The sequence below is a fragment of the Mustela erminea genome, chromosome 13 (assembly GCF_009829155.1).
Source record: "Mustela erminea isolate mMusErm1 chromosome 13, mMusErm1.Pri, whole genome shotgun sequence".
NCBI classification, from domain to species: domain Eukaryota; kingdom Metazoa; phylum Chordata; class Mammalia; order Carnivora; family Mustelidae; genus Mustela; species Mustela erminea.
In genome coordinates, this window is record NC_045626.1 from 62,540,217 (window position 1) to 62,558,387 (window position 18,171).

Here is an 18,171-nt window from a genome sequence, read left to right on the forward strand (position 1 = left end):
TGTCCCCACTATCCACTGTCTTCACTGTCCCCACAGTGTCCTCACTGTCTTGTGTCCTCATCACCCTCAGTGTCCCTGCTTGTCCCCACTATCCACTGTCTTCACTGTCCTATCCTCAGTGTCTTCATCCCCAGTGTCCTTGCTGTCCCTAGTGTCCTCATTCCCCAGTGTCCTCACTGTTCACCGTGTCTTGTCGCCACAGTGTCTTTGCTCCCCAAAGTGTCCTCACCGTTCCCACACTGTCCTCACTCCCCGCAGTGTCCCCTACAATGTGGTCACTGTCCGAGTTCTTCCATGCTTTCCACTTGAACTTCTGCGAGAGTGAGTGGTCTGGGAGAGGTCACTCACTAACCCGGTGTTTGGCTGGCAGTTATTCTGGGTGGGCGAAGAAGAGATGCGTCCCCTTGAGAAGCCTCCCAAGGCTGTTCTGCGGTTTGCGGAGGGGAATTTCCGGGTGGCGGGGCACAGAGACCAGTCAGATAGGGAAAAGGGTTTATTCTGCGCTGGAGTTTAGCGTGGGGGACCTCGCCAGCGGCTGGACTGCAGCTTCCCCCCTGCCCTTGACCTGCCTCAGCGGCCCGGGTTATCGGCGGGCACGCGGCGGTGGGGCGCGCGCTCGGCTCGCGGCCTGCAGGGGTTGGCGTGGTCTTGGAATTCGTGCCCAGGCGGAGGACGAGACTCGTCCCGGTCAGAGCGAGGGCCCCCCTGGATGGACTCTGTCGGGTCGGCGGGCCCGCGTCGCTCAGCCCTTCTCGGGGCTCCTCTCAGGACTCGCGGGCTCCCGCGGGCTCCGCCACCAGCGGGGTGGTCAGCGACAACGGGTGCGCGGCACGGGCGCGGGCGCGCAGCCGGCGCAGACGGCACAGCAGCAGCAGCAGCAGCAGTGCGTGCAGCAACCCGAGGCCGAGCAGCAGGAGCTGCGCCCCCAGCGCCCCGCGGCAGAGCGCGCCCAGCGCACAGGCGGCGCGCAGCTCGTCCTCCGCCAGGTAGGGCAGCAGACGGCCGCGCAGAGCGGGGGGCGCGGCGCAGCGCAGGTCGCGGTAGGGCGCGCGCTCGGGTCGGCCGGCCAGCCAGGCGCGCAGCGGCACCAGGTGGCAATCGCAGCGCCAGGGGTTGGCCCCCAGGTGCGCGAGACGCAGCACGGGCAGCGCGTCCAGCAGTCCCGGCGGCAGCGCCGTCAGATTGTTGCCCGTCAGCACCAGTTCGGTCGTGTCCAGCGGGAAGGCGGCGGGCAGCGAGGCCCACGTCAGCCCGCGGCGCCCGCAATCCACACGAGTCCCCGCGCAGTCACACGGCGCGGGGCAGCCCGCGGCCAGGCGGCTGGGCGGCGCTAGCAGCAGGAGCAGCAGGCTCAGCGCCCCGCGCGGCCCTAGAAGGGAAGCGCCATAGTGAGCCTGGAGGCCTGTGGGGCTCTGGGGCGGGTCCCTGTGCACCCCGGGGTGCCGGGCCAAGCTCCAGCCCCCGAGGTCCCGAGAGCCTTGCCCGCAAGCCTCTCCACCCCCATCATCTCGTGCGCTGGCTAGAGGTCCCCTCATAGTCCCACTCAAATCTCCCTACGGCAGCGCCTCCCAGCCCTACTCTGCTCAAGGAGCGCAGCGGGGGCCCTGCCTGACCCCAGACTCACCGAAGCCCATGGCGAGAGGATGGCGACCCGGCTTGCTCTGGACCCCGAAGCCTGGGCTGGAGAGCCAGGCGATAAGGCTGCCCCGCCCCTGCCAGGCCCCAGATCCCCCACCAAACCGACCACAGCGCAGCCATCCGCCAGAAATAACCTGGAGGCCGAGGGGACAGGCGCTGTGGCCCCAGATAGAGCACTATCACCAGGGCCCGCAGGCCGCCAGGGCTTCCGCCCCCTCACAACCTCCCAGGGGCACATGGATCACTCTGACACCGCTGGGACTTCACCAACATTGTTTTCCTGTCACCAGGACAGGACGTGGCATTCACAATTGAACAAAACTGGAGAATGGGGTTTGGGGGGAAGGTATCATGCTGGGGATTGGTGGTTGGGAGGGGTGGGCTAGGGAACTCAGGGCAACAGTGCTGCTGGGGAGAAGGGACCTCCGGCCACAGGCAGGGAATGGCAGTCTAGGCAGGCATAGGGGGTTATTGGGTCACCCACCACCACCCACTACTCCTAGAGCCCTCAGGCCAGGCCATAGCCATGGGTGAGGAATATGGGTGATCACGGGTGTCCCAGCCCCACCAGGCCCATGAAATCCTTGCCTGCAGCCAGCTGCCCTCCTTTGGTCTGGAGGGATCATGAGTGCTTCTGTTGCCCAGCCCGCCCACTGAGTTACCCGGAGAGGGGGTGAGGAGGTAAGGAAAGACCTGGTCCACCTCGGCACGAAGTGAGGTCTCAGCTTAAGCTGGGTGGCCCAAGGGAGTGGGCACAGGAGGGCTCCTGCATCCACTCTGTGGCACTGGGGTGGGGAACTAGGCCCCGGGATGCTGGGGATCTGCTCCCCTCTTCTGCCTTGTTTTACCCACCCACCTGAGTAGGGCCTGGAGTTGGAGTTCATGGCCTTCTAGGGCAGGGGTAGATCTTAAAAGCCATGCCCCAACCTAGCAGCTTCTCCCCCAAGGCCACAGGGGGCCAGCTGTGGTGAGGGGCTGCTCTCAGGCCTCTTGGAAGCAGATACAAATGAGGGGAGGGACTGATGCTGAGAATAAATTAGGGTTGGCTGGGGGCTGTGACCCCGCGTCTCTGGGTCAGGTCAGTAACAGCTGGGAACAGTCCTGGTCTAGGTCACTCTGGGACTGGGGTTGTGCCCAGGTCTGTTGCAGCTCCAGATGATTCCAGGGTTGAGTCCAGGCCAGTTGGGGTCCAGGAATGGGAAGGGCCAGCCTGGAAACTGGCAGTCTATCCATGGCGATGTGGGGCTGGGCTGGGGTCACTGGTCCTGCATTTGCTGCTTCATTTTCTGCAGCATCTCCTGCATGCGCCTGAGCTGGAGGGGAGACAGGAAGAGGGGAGGATGGAGTGAGAAACGAGGAGGAGGGGCCTGCCCCTGCCCCACCCCACCCCCAGCCCCTGCTCCTCCCCTGGGGCCCTCCTCACCTCCTCATCCTTCATCCTGATGAGCTTTTCTGTCTCTGCATCAGGTGTAGGCAGTGGCAGGATGGGGATGGGGCTCTCCATGCGGCTGTCCTGGGTCAGTTTGCTGTGGGGCAGACCAGAGGGCGGGAATTTGTCTGACACCCAGCACTAGGAAGGCCCTCCCCCTCTGAGCTCCCATTGGCTCTGGGAGGACAAGATGCATGGTGGGCGGAGGGAGCTATAAGGGAGCCGGGGCCAAGAGCAGGTCTGGGTAGGCAGCAGGGACCAGCCCTCTGTTAGGGAAAGGAGGCTGGGGGTCGTGGGGCGCATGATGCGGTCGGGGGTCAGGGCTGCGCACCTGGTCATCTGCTGGATGCAGTGTGCGCGATAGTTCTCATAGTGCACGTCGCATGTCACGTCCTTGAGGTCATGCATGTGCGTGCGGATAAGCATGTTACGCAGCTTCACGAAGTCGCAATGCGCCTGGTTTTCCACTGTGGGGCGGGAGTGGGTAGCGGGGATGGGTGCAGGCCCTGGTGGTGGTGGGGAGAGCCTTCCCACCCCCTAGGCGGTGCCCCACTCCTGAACTCACCCTCCACGATCCCCCAGGGGTACAGTCGCCCCCGGACCCGCTGCCCCTTGGCCTCCACCACTGTGTTGCTGCCGATAACCGCGAAGGGCGCACTCTCCTGGGGAGGGCAGGCACACGGGCTCACGCCCAGTTAGTGTGAGTGTGGGGTTAGTGGCTGAAGATGGGCCTGGGCATGCCGTACCTTGTTGGCACCTCCAGCATTACCAACAGGCTCTCTCCAAGGAGATCCTGGAGTTGCCCACCTCTTTTGGCTTCTCGGAAGCCAGAGCCTGGCACCACTTCTACCCCAGGGGCCCTTGCCAGGCCTGTGCCACCAGGCACATCGTCCCCTTCTGACTCCACCCCCCATCTGCTCCATCTAGCTACCTTTGCCATCCCTCCCCAGAGCTGAGCCCCGGCCTCCTGTTGGTGCTGCTGACTTTGGCTGGGGCCAAGAGGCCCACTCTCCTCCTGGCCCAGTGGCCGACTATCCTATGTCTTGTCTCGCCACTCTAGGTCCTGGGTCACCCAAAGCTATAGACACCTCTGGAGCTCAGAATTCTGGCAGCCAGGGCATGAGTAGGCTTGGGACCACAGGGCCCTGGGCCAGACCCATATGCTGGTGACCCCTTGGAAGAAGACTCAAGAGTAGGGTCAGAGTGGAGCCCTAGCCAGCACTGTGCCTTTGGGTCCTGGAAAGTGCCCCAGGACACATGAACCACATGGGGCCCAAAACACACAAGCCAGTGGGGACATGGGGGACTGTACCCATCCCAGCCTCAGGTGAAGGGGCTCTATTGCCCAGACAAAAGACTCTTGTCCACTGGGTTGGATCTGGATGCTTGGCTCCATGTAAACTGACCTTTGGTTCCCTCCTCTGCCACCCCAGGCTGCTCACCTTCAGTTCCCGATCTTGCTGCTTAAAGTCCTCGTCCTCATCGGAGTCACACTCGGGGAACTGGTACACGTGGATGCCGAACTTGTCAATCTCCTCCCGGATCTGTGGCGGGGCAAGGGCTGTCAGACCCAGTACCCAGGGCCAGTTACGTTGGTACCCACGATCAGCGTGGTGGCTGGTGTCCATCCCAGAGACCTAGTCCAAGGCTCACCCGCTCCTTCAGCTTCCGGATCTCGCCAGGGACCAGGCAGTCGGCTTTGGCGATGAGGGGCACAATGTTCACCTTCTCATGCAGGGCCTTCATGAAACCCACATCCACGGGCCGCAGGCTGCAGAGAGTAGCCAGGGCTGGTGAGGGGCAGAGCAGGGGTGGTGGGGGGCCTGGGGAGAGGCTGGGATGGGCTCAGGGTGGGCAGGCTGTGAGCACACGGCCAGGGGACAGGCAGTGGCCGGTAGAGCCGTGGCGCTCTGTGGAGGTTGGAGCCCGTTCCAAGGCTGCTCACGCACCCATGGCCGAAAGGGGAGATGAAGTACAGACAGCAGTGCACGCGGTTGTCCTGGATGTTCTTGCGGTTGAGGCCACTCTCGTCGCGGAAATACTGCTCGAACTGCTGGTCCACATAGTCAGTGATGGGCTTCCAGCTGCAGAGGGACAAGAGGGTCTGTGAGTCCAGAGGGGAGGCTGGGCCAGCCTAGGCAGAGACTGTCCCCCGGCCAGGCTCTGCTCACCATTCCGAGTTGTTGACAGCATCCCCGAAGCCTGGCGTGTCCACAATGGTGAGCTTCAACTTCACGCCCTTCTCCTCGATGTCCACTGTGTGCTTCAGGATCTCTACAGTCTGGCTGATGCGCTCTGCGGGGGTCGGGGCATGGTCTGGGGGGTGTCTTTCCATCTCCCAGTCCCCACCCCCACTGGGCAGCCAGGACCCTTGTTCTCATTCATTCTCATATTTGCGCCTTGGCCTGACTGTGATCTGGGCCACTCCTCCTGGACCCTGAACAGGAGATCCATGCTGTGAGAAGGGAGGAGCAGGGTCTGGATCTGGGAGGGAACCCTCTGAGGGGTCAGGCAGCAGGGGATGGGGAAGCAGGGCCCACTCACCCTCGGCACTAAGCAGCTTCCGGTCCTTGTACAAGTCGGTCAGGAAGAGGCTGTGGACCAATGTGGACTTCCCCAGGCCCGACTCACCTGCCAGCAGGTGTAGTGGAAGAGTCGAGTTAAGTCTGAGGCCCCTATGACAGAGCCTAGCTGGCTAATGGCCCAAGCCCCCCTGCATGGGAGTTCAGCCTACTCACCGGCCACCATGAGCGTGAAATCAAAGCCCTTCTTCACAGACTTCCGGTGCACCTGATTGGGCAGTGTGGCGAAGCCCACGTACTGCTTGTCGATATCCTGGGGGCCGGGCAGGGCAGGTCAAGGGCTTGCTAGAGTGCCTGGGGCAGTCTGATGCCCCATTCCCTATCTGGCTCAGACATGGAGGCAGCAGAGGGCAGAGTCCCCTGGGTGGGGAGTTTCAATGCCACAAATGGGGTGAGGGCCTGTGGGCAAAGGTCTGGTGGTGGCATCCTTGACCAGCCTCAGCGAGGGGCTCTGCAGGGACCTGACAATGTGTCTGTGTGTGTGGAGTTTAGGACGTCTGGCTGCAGCAGGCCCAGGCTGTGCCCTCCCTTGGGTGGTGGGAAGAGGGCCCCAGGACCAAGACCCCTCAGACACAACCATGTTCCTTCACAGACCGGAGAAGCCCCCTGGCCTCAATACTCACCGTCCTGAGTGTATCGGGGGTGGGAGGCCCCATTTGGCCTTGATCCAGCCGCGGGGGTGGCTGGCTGCTGCTACCAAGGCAGAGCAAGGGCTATTTATAGACAGCGGCAAGGAGACGCCCCCGCCCGCGGGGTCCCAGTGCCTACCCCGGCGGACCCTGGCCCTGCCGGTCCCTGTCACGTCCCAGAGCTCTCGGGACGGGCCCTGGAGGGCGCACACACGTTGACCCACATTCCGTTCCCCTCTCCACACACACCTTGAGCCGCCTCTGGGCCTGGGTCCGCGGCGACAACAGCTGCTCCACCAGGCGGTCCTGGGGCGCTGCCAGCGAGTCCATCGCGGCGTCCGCACCTCAGACCCGGTCAGGCCCCCGGGGGCCGGGCTTACAGGAGGGACTTACGCGCGGTACTGCCTTGAAGGCCGGTTCTCGCCCCCGTTTTACCGACGCGGGAAGTGAGGCCCAGAGAAGAGACGTGGCCCACCCGGGGTGCCGCCGACCCCGGAGGCCGTGCGTGCCATGCCTGTGCCACTGCCGACCACCCCGAGCCGCCCGCGGCGTCGCAGCCACAGGCAGGCCCCGCTCCCGCACCCGAACCAGAGGCGGGGCCTCGCCGGCGCTGGCGGGGGGTGGGGGGACAGGACCGCCCCACCCGTGCGGTCGCTGGGAAACAGTCGCCTGGAAATTGGGCCGCAGGCGGAGCCACCGGAAAGCTGCTGCGGAGGGCAGGGCCGAGCACAGGCGCGCATAGGCGCGGGGGCGGAGTCCCGCTGTCGGACCTGAGGCCTCTGTCCCAGCGTGGCGACCACCCGAGTGGGAGGGTGGGGGAAGCCGGGGCCCACCCAAGGGCCCTGGGGGGCGCGGTTGTGGCCGCCCCGCATCCGGGACCCCCCCCAGGTGCAGCGCGGCTTCTGCCCGCCAGAGGGCGCCGGGGGTGGGGGAATCGCTCCTGGTACCCAGGCTCACCCACGCGGGAACCGGCCCCCTCATTCCTTTTCTCCGCGCAGAATTGGCCCGGAAACCTCCTGGCGGTGTCACGGCGCCCCAACTACCCACAGCCACACCCCTCCCTGCACTGCTCCTTCCTTCCTCCTGTGTGTATGTGTGTGTGTGTGTGTGTGTGTGTGTGTGCACGCGCGGGGGGCGTGGGGGGGCAGGGGTGTTCTTGACTGGCATGGCCTTCCCAGACGCGTGGGAACTTGGAGGGGGCAGAGCCCACTTCCCTAGCCTGGACAACAATCCCCCAACCCCCCCATCCCCTTTGCAGAAGCTTAAAGCGGGGGATGGGGGTTAGTTAGAGCACTAGAGGCCTACCCACCCTATCTCTGGAAACTTGGAAGCTGCAGCCAGCACTGGCCACAACTGCCCCCAGACCACTCCTGTGAGCAAAGGTGGGGGTGTAAGTGGAGTAAACTTACCCCCTGCCGGGTATGCGGCTCCCTCTGAGCTTCCTTGCCTGCTCTGACCCACAGGACAAGGCCTAGGGGGACTGGAGAGCTCCAGCCAGTGTAACTCTCGCCTTCTGTGACCACCGCAGAGACCACAGGCATCTCCCGAACTACCAGACCCTTTCTCACCCTTTCCTCCAGGACCCCACCAGAATCTGAACCAGCCAGTGCCAGCTGGGCAGAGGGAGGCTTGGAAAGGAGCTGCAACACGAAAAGACATACTCCTTGGGTTGTGCGTCAGTGGGGAGAAGCCCTCCGCCCCAGCTCTTCTTCCCCACCCTGGTCCTCCCTTCTTGGCAACCCTGGTTGAGGGGCCTTTGTCCATCTGTCTAAGCTCATGACGCTGCTGTGGGGCCTGGCACCTGGGGAGGAGGGATGGGTCCACAGCTGGGAACAGGAGAGTCTTTCATGCAGAGGAGAGTAGAGGGGAAGCCACAGGGCACCTCCTTCAGCTCTCTCGGAGGGGCCCTCAGTCCTTGCCCTGAGAGAGCCTCCAAACTGGCCCCAGGCCTCTGCCACGCTAACCTGCAGGAGGGGTCTGGCCCAAGACCCACCTAGCCTCCACCAGCAGGCCCACTGTAGACACAGCCCCTCAGCTTAGCCCCCACCCAGACAGGTTGGCATCTCAGGCTCAGGGCATCTCCAAGGTAGACACCCCTGGGTATGGGCCTCAGGCTGAGAAGGAACCTCAGCATCCCACAGCCCCATGGCCAATGGAGCTTGTTACTTTCAGATTGCCTCAATTTCCCCACTGGTAAGGCAGAGCCTCTGGGGAGGCCCAAGTCAGGAGGGTAAGAGTCTCACTCCCAGCTCCCAACCTGCCTGCCCCAACACCTAAACTCACCCCAGTAGGGCCTGTGGACTCCCTGGGGGAGCTCCAAGGAAGGGACCCTGCCACCAGCTCTCTCTGGCCCATGAAGTACAACAAATACTCCTCAGGGCTTCCTGAGCCATAGACACAGCTGCGCCCACCTCCTCCTGGTGCCTGAGACTCTCGAGGCATTTCCATTCTTAGAATCACTGGAGTCATCTCTGGAAGCAGCCGCCAGAGCCAACAGAGCACCATCGCTGCCTGAGAGCCGGTGGGGGTCAAAGGATGGGGGCAGAGGGCCACCAGAACTCCCCCCGACCCTCTTTCCCAATGCAGATAGACTATGGCTCAGTAGCACCAATAATGCTAACAGTGTAACAGCCACATGCTTCCAGCTCCCTCCAGATCCTCAGAGAGCCCGCCCCAACACCTGGCTCCCTGGCTTTGTTCCCGGGGCTCCCTCTTCCACCTGCATGGTGCCCTCTCTCTTGGGTCCTAGAGGATGGGCGAGGCTGCCTCCTAACTGACCACATAGGATGGGCATACACAGGCCTGAAGGGGTTCATGCCTCTGCAGGAGGGGGTCCCTGTGTGGTACTGGGCAGCAGCTGCTGGGCCCAGTGACTCCAAGTGCCTGCAGGCCCCCGAAAAGGTGTGGGGGTTCATCTTCCAGTCCTTGTCTCTTTCTCCCTCAAACAATAGCCTGGCGGCATGTGTCCCTGCATCTCAGGCATTGTCTGACCTGCCTTGATAGGAAGGCAGCTCCTGGCTCCGACTCCCTGAAGCAGCCCTTGCCAACAGGGTGAGGTTGAAGGGCCCCTCCCCAAGAGCCTCACCTCTCCTGGGGTTGGGTTCGTCCTGGCCAGGAGACTGGGGCTGGTAGGCGGTGACTCTTGGCCCTCACCCCACCTGCTGGGTCTCTCCCGGGGCTGCCACCGCACCCTGGGCCAAGACTCCAGGGTTCCACCCAGCATCTACCCACTGTGTAAATCCCTATCCCTGACGAGGGCAGCCAAGGCTACTGTGGGGGCAGAGTTGGGTCCAGAAAATCCCCCAAATGTGACTGAGCTCAAGCCAGACAGGCCCCAGCAGGGCTGCCCCAGAGCCCCCTGCCCACCTGGTTACCCCACCCCTACTCCACTCTCAGGGTATCCCAGCTCTGTTGAACCCCAGCCTCTGCTGGATTTCACAGTAGGTGCCCAGGTCAGCCTCCTGTTGGGCCCTGTGTTCCCATAGGACAGGGACCAGGCCAGCCCCTTTGGAAAGCCACAAGCCTATTTGTACCCACTAGGTTGGAAGACCCGTGCTGGACACAGGCATGACTCAGACCAGGCCCTGGAGGCTCCCAGTCTGGGGAGGAGGCCTGACCACAGATCAGCCCACTCAAATTGGTGTGTGGGGAAGAAAAGGCAAAAGATGCACAAGAGTGGGGTGGGGCTGCTCAGGTTCTAGGTGCTGGCTGATGGACAAAGACCCCTCCCCAAGCCTGTGGCCTGCTGTGTCTGTGCCGTCACTCAGGACCCCCAGCACGAGGCCCAAGGCCAGGTCAGGGAGGATATGCTGGAGCTGGATCAGTGGAAGAGGGACACCCGGCCCATCCCCCCAGGCTGGGAGGGGCGTCCATGCTATAAGGGTCAAGGGCCAGTCCCCCAGCGGCCTGGCGCCCAATGCTCCCCTTCCTATCCCCAGGCGCGGCGGCACTGCTCCAGCTGACCATGGGTTATCGGTTATCGCGACACGGAGGGATGACGGCCGGCGGGGGCGGGGTCGTGCCTGGGCGCCGGCAGTGTCGGTGCCACAATGGGTGACAGTAGGCCGGGGGCGGGGGGAAGGGGGGTGCGGCGGCGCGCACGTACCTGTTTGTCCTCTGCAGGGTCGGGGTCGGGTCAGGGTCCGCGTCCCGGCCGGCGGGCGGAAGAGAGAGGAAAGACACCGTGAGAGGCAGGCGGGCGGTCGGTGGGGACAAAGGCGCGCGCGGGTGCGCGGGCAGGCGCCGGGCTCACCTGGGGTCGCCAGCTTGCTCTTGTACCGCAGGCCTGTGCTCATGGTGGCCGCCGGCGGGGGGGACGGGGCGGCGGCGGGCGCGCGGGCGGGGCGCGGCGATGAGCGGCGGAGGCCGAGGCCAGGCTGCGGGGTGACCGGCCCCTCCGCGCCGCCGCCGCCCGCCCCGCCCGCGCGCCCGCCAGCCAATCGGCGCCCGCCGCGCCCACGCGCGACCCGGCTCGGCCGGCGGGGGCGGGGACCCAGGCGCCCCCCAAAGGCCCTGAGCCCGCCGTCTCCCGGCTACGCCCTCGCCTCCAGCCGCCCGCCAGCGCCCCGGGAACCCGGAGACGCCCGCGCTGCCCCCGCCCACCGCGTGGCGGCTGCCCGACTCCCGCCCCACCTCGCGTCTCCCGTGCATAGGCCTGGACGCCGCCTGCTTCGTTCTCCAGGGACCCTGGTCCTCGCCTCGGCCTCTGACCTAACCTCCGTGTGGCCCTTGCACAACGCCTGCCCTCCCCCTCCCCCACCCCGGGTGCTGCAGCCTCCTGCCAGCCCCTCCTCACCTCACCATGGGCGTGGGAGATGCTGGCCAGGGGAGTCCTGCTCCTGGCCGCAGCAGGAAAAGGTGATGGTCACCGCATGGAAGGTCGGATGCCTGGCCAGCGCCCCAGCTGCCCTGCTGCACTCAGCGCTGGACACACCTGCTCTGGAAGGAGACATACCTGGGCAAGCTGCAAAGGCCAAGCCTCTGGACAGTGGTCCCTCCTTTCTTTTCCTGGCTTATTTTCTGGGATTATTTCTGAAGAGTGACTGAGCTGACATCTGGGACAGGACATGGCCTGACCTCCAGCATGCCTGCCTTCCCACTTCTCTCCCCAGCCCTGTACCCTCTGCTCTGCAGATCCACAGCCAGACCTGCCCCCCCCACCCCGAGAAAGGGGGACAAGGAGATCCCAGACTTCTGTGCTAGAGGGCAGTTAGGGGAATTGAAGGCAGGGTCAGGGCCTGCATCCCATTTGCAGATGAGGAAGCTGAGGTCCCAGAAGTTTGCTGACTTAGCAGGATTCACAAGCATGAGTGCCTCCTGTCTTCTGATACTATCACACTCCCAAGTACCTTTAGCTTCCCTGAAATGCCGCCAAGTGGCACATCTGGAGCATTCAGTCCCATAGAAAGACACAGCTTGGCCTGTGGTCACCATCTCCCTTGGCGAAGGCCCCCCTTAGAAGGAGGTGGCTGCTGCACCTTCTACATGCAGGAAGCCTTCCTCTCTTCCCAGTTCCTTGTGTGCCCCTTGGTTGGTCTGCTGGTCCATGGGCTCCTCCATCTCAGAACCCCCCGGCACCTAGCACAGAGCTCTTTGCCCAGTAAATGAAAAAGCCATCATTGTTCAGCCAGATTCTGTGGCAAAAGCCCATTTCCCCTCTACTGGGACACCTACCTGCTCCAGAACTTGACCTGTGTGGAGACACTCCACCAATCCGAGCCTTCATCCAAAGCCTCAGGGCCAGATGTGCTTGGAATTCAGAATTTGTCATATATCTTGTACATTACATGAAATCTCATTGGAACCTGTGACTACACCTCAAAAACACATTAAGGCATTTGTAGTAAACCCTGGCCATTCACACAAACTGGAATAAGCAAAGGCCATAATACAGTGCTGCACATCAGCTCAAGGCTGGCTTTGTCACAGAGTTTTGAACACCTTTAAGTTTCAGAGCTTTGGGGGAATTTGGAATCGTGGATAAAGGAATGGGATGGGGAGGGGGCACTCCAAGTGATAGACAGGACTTCTGAGGCTTCATCAGCTCTGACAAGCTTAGTGGGAACCCCATCTCAGGGGGCGTGGAGCTTTGCAAAAATGGTGCAGTTGGTGAAAACTGACACTGGGACATTTAGCATGACCTGACCCATACAAGCCTGGGCATGTGGGTACAAAGGAGGAGGCAGGGACCTGTCCTCGATAAGGCAGATGTGTCTCTGCGAAGGGCCCCCTCGGGGCTCCAGACAGCCCTGGGTCAGGCCTTGAGGGGGAGTGGGCTGCAGGTCAAGGGCATAGCTCGGGCGGAGGGTGGGAGGTGCACATGTAGAAGAATCATGGGATTTGCAACAGTTCTGGAGATGGAAGACAACAAGGACAAGGAGTACTGCCTAAACATGTCTTAAGGTAAGTGCACTCCAAAAGCATCCATGTAGAAATGCTGCGGGGTTGGAGACCAATGTCTTTGGTCTGGAGTGGAGCCATGGAGCAGTGTGTAGCTGATGGAAAGGAGACCAGACCCATTCCGTGGAAGCAAAATGTGTCAAGGGCAGGCCTGGGTCAATGCCTTCTGTGAAATGCCTACCAGAAGCTGCTGGCCTGGAAGGGGGAGAGGGAAGCTTCACTCCTTGCTCTGGGGCTGTGGTCACCCAGGACCGAGTCCGGCAGATAGCCCCAACCAGACATACTGGAACTGTCCCTGTCTAGTTGAGAGACCCCCGGGTGGCGGCACCCATTGACTGAAAGGCAGAATATCTGCCTGGGACATTTCGGAGGCCAGGACTAGAAGGTGCTGTGGGGTGTGGCTCCAGCTCTCCTAGATGGGACCGCGTAAGTCCTTCCATTTCTCTAGCCTGGATACTGCCAATGCGAGGGCCCGAGCGAAACCCTCACCCAACTCCTGCTGATCGAGCAGTGCAGCCCTGAGGGGGATGGGTGACATGGGAGGGGGCAGGAGTAAGAGGGGCTGGCTTGGACCCACTGCATTAACCTAGGTAAGGGGCTGTGGCCTTCCTGAGTAGGCTCTGAGCCTGCTTCCCCAACAGGCGGAAAAAGTGCTGGCTGTGGTTCAAAGAGAAGTAAATAAGACACTCCTGGGTGGGGGGGGGGATGCTACTTTTTAATTCATAAGGAAAAGAAGTTAATGAGTGAAAAAACAAGTCACATCCAGAAAAATCTGTTCAACCAACTTGGGCTACAAATAGCTTGATGCTTTCCAGAAAAAAAATTTATTCTTTTAGTTAAAGAGGCTGCGTTCAACCCCATGCTGTGTTTCCCTCCTCCTCTCCACAAACTTGTGGGCGTCAGTGTGGTCACACGGGATGCAAGATGGCCTCACAGTAGACCTCAAGGATAGTGACAGCCACGCAAAGACAAGTGGGTGGCGAGCAAAGAAGTTGCCAGGGTTCCGAGGTTTGCTTCAGGTGACACACTCCCCAGTCACTCCCAAGGATTTGTCGCTGAGTATGGGAGCAGTGTGCCTAGGAAGGCAAGATCAAGTTAAGTAAAAACTGCTTAAGGACCTTCTGCTCTGGCCAATGGGTGGTGCTCTGCTCAGGGCACTTCCCACCTCATCGCTGCCTCTTCTCCCTCCTGCTCTGCCAGCTTCCACATCCAGTCCCGCCCGCCCCCTTCCCTCCGGCCACACTGTCCTGGACACTTATGTGCAGTATCCTCCAGCTTTGACTTGGGGAACTCTACCCCAACGTCCCATGTTGCTTTCCTGAGACGCCTGCTCCTCCCTGTGCAATGCTGGGACCTTGAACCTGGCTTCAGGCCAAGGTCAAACAAGGGCTTCCTCCCCTCCTGAGGCAGTCTGAGCGTCCTGGTTTCAGAGGATGGTTCCCTGATCTGCTGGAAGGTGAGTTCATTCTCCCCTCCCTGACTCTGGTCCCCCCCGCCACCTACATGGCTCTCTTTTGGGGCAGCCCCGATGCCTGATAGGGAGGGGTGTTGTGGCCCCCCCACACAGACCGGAAGCAGAGGTTCACAATGTGGTGAGACCACACAGCTGGACTTCCTGGTCCAGGCCTCATTCCAGTAAAGAGGGGTGACCTGCCTCCAGCCCTGCCCCTTGACCAGCCCCAGTCTGACCCTAAACTCTACCAGCTTGGTGACCAGATGCCCTCCTGCCCCCTGCCTCTGTCTGCTGGTGGGCGTTGCCTCTATACCCTGGTCCGTGCTGGTCCCGCTGCTCTGGCTCAGCCAGCTCCATGAGAAGACTGGAAACTACCCCAGCCCCGGGACTCTCCATCAGAAGTGTCGCCCCACTCTTGCGTGTGCATCCCACAGCTTGGTGGTTCTGTGCATCTGCTGCTTGGACAGCTCATCCCCTACCCCGACCCTGGTGGGGGGCCAGGCCTCGGAGCCTCATGCATTGTCCCCAGCCCCTCCCGCCTGCCTGAGTGGGGTGCGTGGGCTCCTGGAGTTCTGGGGGCGGCTGTCTCACAGGGAAATGTGTGTGCAGTGAGGAGCTGCTGGAGAACGCTTTCTTGATCTCCTTGTTAGAAAACTGTAAGGGGGTCACGACACACGCCCGTCTTCCTCGCCAATCAGAGCCGAGTCCACAGCAGCTGCCCCTTCCAGGAGGGTGCTGCCCAGCCCCATTAAAGCGGCCTGTGTGTGGCAGGGGACAGAGCAGAGTTCCAAGTGGGGCAGAGCCACGGTCCACACCAAGTTGCCCATTCACTGGGCAGCTGGCGGAGGGCTACAAAGGGCGCCTGTGCTCTGAGGCAGTGAGCCAGCATGGGGACCTGGGGACCCAGAGCAGCGGGTGACGGGCTCTCCCCCTGGCAAGGGTCAGTGGGGGGCGGTGTGGACTTCCAGCCACATCTGATGAAACATAGTCCCCTGAAGTGTTCCAGGGGAGGTTGTGGAGCGCAGCTCAGGGCAGGAGCAGGACCAACAGGACCGAGAGTGCAGTGTGACTCAGTACAGAAGAGATGTCTGACCATGTCCTCCAAAGGGGTCCTCCAAGGGCATAAAAGCAGGGGTCAAGAGAAGACGAGACCTCCTCCAAAGCTTCTTAGCATCTCTGAGGTTCTGTCCTTGCTGTAGCCCTGAGATCTTGGGAGAAGCACAAGGTAGAGATGTGAAATGTGCCAATATGGAGACTCTCCCAGAGGCATCCAAGCATTGTTAAGATCCCTTGTGAAAGACAGAGTGTGGGGCCGGAGCGTGGGTACCCGGAGCAGCCTGGCAAATTAGGGAAGCTTCCCGCCCTTTCCCTGTGACCTGCCTTTCCTGCCAGAGAAGGCCAAGGGTTGGGATTCCAAAGGCTGGCTCCGGCTCCCCCCACCCCCACCCCGCACCCAGCTTCTGGGTCTGCCATGTGAGCATCTGGCTGAGACAGATCAGGAAATCCCCCCAGGATAAACAGGATGCAAGGAGGACTTCGGACCCTGCCACCCAGCCATGCAGGCCATGTCCCCAGGCCTTGGCACACGCCTGGTCCATAGCACCTACACCTTGCACACTGGCCACAGGGCCATGGCACCCCCTGCCCTCCCAGGGAGGGTGTGGCTGGTCAGTGGTGCAGGTACTCTGCCTATCACACCCAGGCGAGAAAGCAGACAATAGGGCCCTCAGAACGGGCGTCAGTCACCTGGTTTCCAAGATCTCTGGTGACTGGACGTAGCCGGGCGAAGACAAGGATTCAGGTTCTCCTCCCCACCCCTTGTGCTGGTCGCAGGCTGTGGAGGATCTCGCTGCCTATGCTAGCTTACCATTGAGGTGGGAGCCAGGGTTGAGCATTGGTAGGGAGTTAAAGGAGCTGTCATCCCTGAGGCCTGGCTGGGCACCTGCTCCTTCCTCCAGGGTGAAGACAAGGCCTCTCCCTGCCTCCTCTCTGCTTCCAGGTGGCCAGTCCCCACTGGATATTCTTTGCACACCCACGGTAGGCCAGAGCCTTGTGCTGCCCTCAAGGGGGCTCTTGGTGGATGGGAGACAGACCAGCCGCCATACACTAGGAGGCCTCTACACTCCTTCCACTGGACGAGGCCAAATGTCTAAGGTCTGTGGCCAGCTAGAGACAGCCTTGATAATGCGTGCAGGAAGGTCTATGTTCCCCGGCAGGATGTTCTGTGCTGAAATTGATGTCTGCCTCTTCCCCGTTCCAAAAGTTCTTTCTTTTCTTTTCCTTTATTTTTTAAGGTTTTATTTATTTATTTGACAGAGATAGTGCGACAGAGAGAGCATACAAGCAGTAGGGAGGTACAGACGGAGGGGGAGAAGCAGGCTCCAAGAAGCCCGACGCAGAGGCCGATCCCAGGACTCTGGGATCATGACCTGAGCCGAAGGCAGGTGCTTAACCAACTGAGCCACCCAGGCGCCCCTCCAAATATTCTTTAAAGTGAAGCCCAGGAGCTCCTCCAAGGCGGATGGGAAACACCATCAGGGTCTTCTTAAGATGGTAGAGCAGCGAGAGAAGGAGCCCCTGAGCCTGGGCAGCTTTTGTAGGAAAGAAGACCCCCAAGACATCACCAATGGCTCTGAATGGCACTTGGGAAGCACGGGGCTTGGCCACCAAGCATCAGTGCTTCTGGCCGGGGTTCAGACCAAAGAAGCATCACCAGGGTGTGTTTCAGTGTTGGATCTGGGAAGTGGGACCCCTAGGAAAAAGGAATCACTCGGACTCACTCCCCTCCCTCAAGCTCTTGCCAAAGGCTCATTTTTGCAGTCATGATACTTTCCAACCACCCACAGGTGCTGGCATGTCCTGGAGTGAGTCCTGCCTCATGCTGTTGCCTGGTGAGAAGGCACAAGTGGCCTCCTTGGCAGGACACACTGCTGATGTGTTAAACTGGTCCTCCCTCTGGAACTTCCCAGGCAACTGTGGGCTGTGGGTAGAGGGTGCCTCTTGCCTCCACAGTAGCCACCAGCCCTGCCCGGCTGTATGGCACAGATAGGACAAAGTGGTGGCTGCCAGCCTCTTTCTCTGGGGTTTCATAATGCAGGGGTCAACACACCAGAGGCCCCCAGAGGATGCTACCCACAGGCCAGGGGGTAGGCCATGGGCCATGAAGGTTAAGCACAAAGTCCCGAGGGCCACCTGGAGCAGGGCTGAGGGGTCCTGGGCAGATGCTGGCCAAATCAGGGTCAAGGAGAGCAGGGACATCTGTAGAGCTGGGGATGAAAACATGCATTTGCAAGGGCGTTGCTGGGCTGGTCTCCCCACTTGCATGCTTCCGGGAGCAGGACCTGCATGCTGGGGGTGGACCCTGCTGCCAAGACAGTATGAAAAGCTCTGCCAGAGCCCCTGCCCAGGGTGGGGGTCCACGACTCCCATAACAGACACTGGCCTAACCAGGGGTCCAACTAGAGCACCTCTGAGGCCTCAGAAGCCCAGCCCCAGGCCGCAGGACCAGCCATCCTGAGGTCTGGAGCAGGCCTGCCTCAAGTTCCATACACCAGGGGACTGGAGATGGTGGACAAATCTGGTGTGGTGAGGGTTCGAGAGGGTGATGATGATAAGAAGAACCCTGGGGAGGAGGGGCTGGTTCTGTTCATGTTCATGGGCACCCAGAAGAGTATCAGCCACACCCAGGTCCTGCTGGAATGCCATCTCTCAGGTCCCCGCAGGAGGTGGAGCAGCTTAGACTGGGCTGGGCCTTGGCCCTCTGGGGCAGTGGGCGGGGCTCCTCCTCCTCCCTCCACACTACAGGAAACTGTAGGGGAGGCTTTGGGTGGGGGGCAGGGCAGGGAGCTCAGACCCATCCATGGCTTCTGAAACAAATCAGAGAAGAGGGAGGAGCCCAGATCCCAACCTCGGGGGAAGAAAACTGGAGGCAGCTGACTGGGGGCTGAGATAGGGGACCCCCACCAGCCCCCTGGCCCACCACGAGATACACGGCTTCATCTATCAGCTCAGTGCTGGAAAGATCCAGACAGTAATCTGTAC

The 18,171-nt window shown here is 61.5% G+C and overlaps 2 protein-coding genes across 3 annotated transcripts; both read right to left on the reverse strand.

Moving 5' to 3' along the window:
* Positions 1 to 480: 480 nt before the first annotated feature.
* On the reverse strand, positions 481 to 1,790 carry GP1BB (glycoprotein Ib platelet subunit beta). Its single transcript, XM_032310465.1, has 2 exons — positions 1,625 to 1,790; positions 481 to 1,369 (listed from the first exon to the last, which is right to left on the reverse strand). Exons 1-2 carry the CDS (start codon positions 1,632 to 1,634, stop codon positions 765 to 767), a joined length of 615 nt encoding a protein of 204 aa, XP_032166356.1. The 5' UTR covers positions 1,635 to 1,790; the 3' UTR covers positions 481 to 764.
* A 104-nt stretch (positions 1,791 to 1,894) lies between these two features.
* On the reverse strand, positions 1,895 to 10,666 carry SEPTIN5 (septin 5). Of its 2 annotated transcripts, XM_032310464.1 has the most exons (12): positions 10,531 to 10,666; positions 10,384 to 10,394; positions 5,806 to 5,902; positions 5,612 to 5,698; positions 5,239 to 5,362; positions 5,017 to 5,151; positions 4,721 to 4,838; positions 4,510 to 4,611; positions 3,633 to 3,729; positions 3,399 to 3,534; positions 3,062 to 3,164; positions 1,895 to 2,951 (listed from the first exon to the last, which is right to left on the reverse strand). In XM_032310464.1, the coding sequence occupies exons 1-12, from the start codon at positions 10,571 to 10,573 to the stop codon at positions 2,895 to 2,897; spliced, it is 1,110 nt and encodes a 369-aa protein (XP_032166355.1). In that variant the 5' UTR covers positions 10,574 to 10,666; the 3' UTR covers positions 1,895 to 2,894. The 2 variants fall into 2 exon arrangements, with proteins under 2 accessions (XP_032166355.1, XP_032166354.1); XM_032310463.1 differs by lacking the exons at positions 10,384 to 10,394; positions 10,531 to 10,666 and adding an exon at positions 6,528 to 7,357.
* Positions 10,667 to 18,171: the final 7,505 nt, after the last annotated feature.